The sequence below is a fragment of the Elaeis guineensis genome, chromosome 11 (assembly GCF_000442705.2).
Source record: "Elaeis guineensis isolate ETL-2024a chromosome 11, EG11, whole genome shotgun sequence".
Taxonomy (NCBI): Eukaryota; Viridiplantae; Streptophyta; class Magnoliopsida; order Arecales; family Arecaceae; genus Elaeis; species Elaeis guineensis.
This window is the reverse complement of record NC_026003.2, coordinates 122,637,707-122,643,522: the sequence shown is the minus strand read 5'-3', so window position 1 is coordinate 122,643,522 and position 5,816 is coordinate 122,637,707. Positions and strand designations below refer to the sequence as shown.

At 48.0% G+C, this 5,816-nt stretch overlaps 1 protein-coding gene across 1 annotated transcript; it reads left to right on the top strand.

The window, feature by feature from the left end:
* The first annotated feature begins 813 nt into the window (after positions 1 to 813).
* On the top strand, positions 814 to 5,147 carry LOC105054501 (phenylalanine ammonia-lyase 2). Its single transcript, XM_010936025.4, has 2 exons — positions 814 to 1,400; positions 3,197 to 5,147. Exons 1-2 carry the CDS (start codon positions 1,012 to 1,014, stop codon positions 4,941 to 4,943), a joined length of 2,136 nt encoding a protein of 711 aa, XP_010934327.1. The 5' UTR covers positions 814 to 1,011; the 3' UTR covers positions 4,944 to 5,147.
* The last annotated feature ends 669 nt before the right edge of the window (positions 5,148 to 5,816 follow it).

The following is a 5,816-nucleotide window of genomic DNA, read 5'->3' as shown; positions in this document are numbered from 1 at the left end:
ACCGTGAGGGGCGGGGTGCTGATCGGGTCAAAGGCCTGGCTCCGTTCCAAAGCGGACAATACCTCACGATTGGTGGAGGTGATGGGTTGGTACGACTGGATAGTATATCTCGAACAGTGACGCCGTCTGTGGAAACCCGTCCCCTACCTGCGCAGTAGCCTCTCTTGCAGGGGGGCTCTGTTGTGGGATGGGCATCGGGGGCATTGAGTCCGAAAGTCCCATACCGAAAAATTGCAAGAGACTCTACTGCTTAAGTACTACCAGCCTCCCTCTCCACGTGAGACGCCTTTTGCGGAGCAAAATCGTGAGGGGCGGGATGCTGACCGGGTCAAAGACTTGGGCTCCGTTCCAAAGTGGACAATACCTCACGATTGGATGGAGATGATGATTGATACGATTGGACAGTAGATCTCGAACAAAGTTGATTACAGCTAATTAGTAACCTGAATCTCATTTTTTATATTTATTTATAGATTTCTGTCCTATCAACTTGGGCCATCCTTTTGCTTACAGTGTCCCTTGACATTTTCTATTTATTTGGTGGTAAGCTCCTGTCTCAATTCTCAGATATTACCGAGAAATGTTAGGAGGAGGAAAAATTAAAATGACGACATCCTCGCAAGTTCCTCCCACCAACCCCCCGACCCACCCCGGCCTTTGACGAGTGACAACCACGGCACCGCGTTCAAACCCCGCATACGCGACACGCGTCGGTCCATCCACCCGTCCGGCGGCACCCCGATCCAACGGTCCAAGGGGTCTTCCAACTAACCCCCCCTTGCCCCTTCCCTCCCCCAACCACCACCCAGCTGAAGCTCTGTCCCTGGCATCAAAGCCTGTCTATTTAAGGCCTCCCTCGGCCTCCTTCCCCTCCTCAGGAAAAAGATTTCTTGTCCTCTCATCACCAGTAAATTGGATCCGATCTGATCTCCCATCCTCTTCTTCTCCACTCCTCACCATCCTTCCCAATTGCTTCTCAAGATTTCTTTATAATTTCTCGCTTAGCCTCTCATGGAGTCTGCGCACGAGAGCGGCAATGCCAATGGCGCCGTCAAGGGCTTGTGCATCAAAGACCCATTGAATTGGGTGGCCGCGGCGGAGGCCTTAACCGGGAGCCACTTTGATGAGGTTAAGAGGATGGTGGAGGAGTTCAGGCAGCCTATGGTCAGGCTGGAGGGCGCGAGTCTCAAGATATCGCAGGTGGCGGCGGTGGCGATGGCGGAGTCGGCGGCGAGGGTGGAGCTCTCGGAGGCGTCGAGGGAGGGGGTGCAGGCCAGCAGCCAGTGGGTGATGGACAGCATGAACAACGGGACCGATAGCTATGGGGTCACCACTGGGTTCGGTGCCACCTCTCACAGGAGGACCAAGCAAGGAGGAGCCCTACAGAAGGAGCTCATCAGGTCACTATCAGCTAACCTCTCTCTCTCTCTCTCTCTCTCTCTGCGATACAGAAACTTACTCCCAGAATATTTACTGAAGAGTCAAGATACTTGTTTATTTATTTTTTAAATTTTTGAGAAAATAGTGATTTGAGAAGTTCACCAAACTTCTTCTGACCAATTTAATCTCTTTTCCTAATGTTTCCAATCTAGAAGTTTGATAGGAGGTGTGCAACTTTGGTGATGGATTGGCTTCTATTAAGAATAAAAGATGGTTTGGATCAATCTAAAGACAGCTAGCTAGATAGGGAAACATTCCTAAGTAACAATTAACATGAAACCAACTTGCCCTAGTAACTATCGAATGTGGTGACAGGTAGGTGTATAAACGGGTCGGATTTTTCTATCAAACCCTATCCACTTATAGTTGGCTTTGTTAGGTCTTTTCTGGTTGGTTGCATGTTTAATATATCCATACTTTACCTGATTGGAGGATATGGCCGAGATTAGACGCCAAAATTCCACCAACGTGTTACTTAAGTCTAGGTCAAACATCAAAATCAATTACGATTCGGCAACTCAGATCGGATGCGGGTTTTACTTTTTTTTTTTTTTTTTCTTTTGCACCCATTATTAGGTCGGGTAGGTGGCTTGGCAGGATATGATTGCCCTCTTGCGACCTAACACCCAAGTGGATCGTACAAGGGGTGGATGGTAGTTGCTTGCATTAAGGACCTTACACATGTTACAACGTTGCATGTGAGTTTAATAACGAAGGGAGATGGGGACACACTTCTTGGCACGATGCCTTTTTTTTTATGACGTTTTGCGATTTTTTTCTTTATAAATTTGGTGGGAAGGTGGGACTACTGGAAGAAAACGCCGTGAACTCCTGGCTTTTCAGCAGGAGACACGACCACCTATAAAAGTAAAAAAAAAAGAAAAGAAAATCATATTGGAGAGTGAGCATTAAAATATTTTAATATTATTCCCCGCATCCACATTCCACGATCCACCGACCGACCCCTCACCTAATTTGAGAAGCTTCAGGCAAACAATTGCTAACAAGTTATGACAATTATAAATTTCTCCCCTAGTCAAATAAACTAAAGATAATGTAAATTCCTCTTTTGGTTGACTAGCTCGAGTTCTGGTATGGAAACAGGCTGGACCAAGCTCAAATGAAGGATCCAATTCTAATGTGAAGTGTGCACTAAACATGCGCGAACAATTCTAAATAACATGCATGATGCTTTTTTTTTTTTATGTATTCATGATATGTGATTGGAAAATTGCATGTGATTTACAGTTGTTCCAGCATATGCACGATAACGTAGAATAGAGGCTACACGGACCGGGTGAATTTTTGTGATGACACAAATCAGCCAGCTAATCATGAAACCTAATTGAGTAATCACCGCTGTCGGTTATATTGACATCGCATGCAATATATTCTTATATTTTAAAGGGCAATTAAGAAGCAGTTGCATGAAGGAGGATGATATGTCACATCTCAGTGGGTGTCTTCCAGCTATTTCTTTTTGTCTCGATAGCTTGACGAGACCCGAATGATAAAATCATGGATTGAAAATTTGGCCCTTGAGATATTTGCTTGGTCTCGCCGCCGAGGAGGCGAATCGAATTTTGAACTATAAAATTACCTCTCTCCGTAAAGGAAGAAACTTATTTTATTTTATTTTATTTTATTTAAAAAAAAAAAAGAAAAAAAAAAAAAAAAGACTTATATGTTTACTATTTTCAGAATAATTTAAACAGTTACTACTTTGCCTCACTGACATTAATGGTTGTTGAAACAGATTCCTCAATGCCGGAATCTTTGGCTCCAGCCCGCAATCGGTCCACACATTGCCCCCCTCTGCGACGAGGGCGGCGATGCTGGTCCGGATCAACACCCTCCTCCAGGGCTACTCCGGCATCCGGTTCGAGATCTTGGAAGCCATGAACCGCCTCCTGAATTCCAACATCACCCCCTGCGTCCCCCTCCGGGCAAGCATCAGCGCCTCCGGCGACCTCGTCCCCCTGTCCTACATCGCCGGCATCCTGAGCGGCCGCCCCAATGCCGTGGCCATCAGCCCCACCGGGCAACCGATCGATGCCGCGGAGGCGTTCCGGCTCGCCGGAATTCCCCACGGCTTCTTCGAGCTGCAGCCCAAGGAAGGGCTGGCGCTCGTCAATGGCACGGCCGTGGGCTCCGGCCTGGCTTCCCTGGTCCTGTTCGAGGCAAACATCCTCGCACTCCTCTCCGAGGTCCTGTCGGCGATCTTCTGCGAGGTAATGAACGGGAAGCCGGAATTCACGGACCACCTCACCCACAAACTGAAGCACCACCCGGGCCAGATCGAGGCGGCGGCCATCATGGAGCATGTCCTCGAGGGCAGCTCCTACATGAAGTTGGCCAAGAAGCTCCATGAGCTCGACCCCCTCCAGAAGCCCAAGCAGGACCGCTATGCCCTCCGGACCTCGCCCCAGTGGCTGGGCCCCCAGATCGAGGTGATCCGCTCCTCCACCAAATCCGTCGAAAGAGAGATCAACTCCGTGAACGACAACCCCCTCATCGACGTCTCCAGGAAGAAGGCCCTCCATGGAGGCAACTTCCAGGCTACTCCCGTCGGCGTCTCCATGGACAACACCCGTTTGGCGATCGCCGCCATCGGGAAGCTCATGTTCGCCCAGTTCTCCGAGCTCGTCAATGATTTCTACAACAACGGCCTGCCATCCAATCTCTCCGGCGGCCGGGACCCGAGCTTGGACTATGGCTTCAAGGGTGCAGAGATTGCGATGGCAGCCTACTGCTCGGAGCTCCAATTCCTCGGGAACCCGGTCACCAACCATGTCCAGAGCGCAGAGCAACACAACCAGGATGTCAACTCCTTGGGCTTGATCTCGGCAAGGAAGACGCAGGAGGCGGTGGACATCCTGAAGCTCATGTCCTCCACCTACCTGGTAGCAATCTGCCAGGCCATTGATTTGAGGCATGTGGAGGAGAACTTGAAGAACACGGTGAAGAACACCGTGGGCCAAGTGGCGAAGAGGGTGCTCACGATGGGCGTGAATGGCGAGCTCCACCCGTCGAGGTTCTGCGAGAAGGACTTGATCAAAGTTATCGATCGGGAGTATGTCTTCAGCTACGCCGACGACCCCTGCAGCTCGACCTACACTCTCATGGAGAAGCTGAGGCAGGTGCTTGTGGAGCATGCATTGAACAACGGTGAGAAGGAAAAAGATGCGACCACTTCCATCTTCCAAAAGATAACCGCCTTCGAGCAGGAGCTCAAGGCTGTGCTACCCAAGGAGGTGGAGGCCACGAGGGTGGCGTTTGAGAATGGGAACTTGCCGATCGAGAACAGGATCAAGGACTGCAGGTCGTATCCTTTGTACAGGTTTGTGAGAGAGCTCGGTACCGGGTTTCTCACCGGTGAGAAGGTACGGTCTCCGGGAGAGGAGTTCGACAAGGTGTTCGTGGCTATCAACAGGGGGATGGTGATCGATCCTCTTCTCGAGTGTTTGAAGGGGTGGGATGGTGCTCCCCTCCCCTTGCATTAAGATGGAGAAGCCGCTGGGGGGAAGATGGGAAGCTTCTTCATCCTCAGCTTTCAGATCTTCTGGCTCTAGTTTCAGCTGTGAACCTCATGTTGTATTGTTTTAAGTATATGTTCCGTTTTTTCATTTGAACTCTTTTATTCTGTTTTATGTTCTCATGTTCATGTACTTTTGAGAATCCATAACATCTTGTTATGCAAGGACAAATGTAGCATATAGACACATAAATGCAGTTTCCTGAAGTTGTTTACGAGTTCAAAAAAAGCTATGATTTCACTGTCTGCGTGCTTGCTTGGTTAGGGGATAAATTAGCGATTCTTGCTCGTAGAAAAAAATAATACTACAAAGTTCCAGACATGAGTTTTGTAAATTGTGGAAGCAAAAGGGATGGAGGTATTTCATTATGATAGCACATGCCTGATGCAATATTTATTTCAGAGTTCTCAGCGGGCAGGATATTAGTATTATTCCTATCACATAGTATATTTTCAATTTGCCAAAAGAGGTACAGACCTCAGCAGGGAGACAAACCCGAGATGATTGATATGTTTGTTCCTTCTATTCAAACAGACATACTTTGAAGATATGAGGGACTATATGATGGCATCGGGAACCATACTTGTTGAAATCCTGTCTGCGTAATGTGATGAATAAGGATCGGTAGGGGCCCTCTCAAGTCTCAACCATATAAAGGGTTTTTAAATATAGCCAAAAATCTGTTAAGATGATTTTAGGGGTTCATTTTGTGACAATTTACAATGGGACCAGACCATGCCAAGGCATAATTTTTTTTGAGATAATGCCAAGGGACAAAGTTGATAATCTCCTGTCCTGATATAAAACTTTTTGGATTCTTATTTAGATATTTGGCGACTC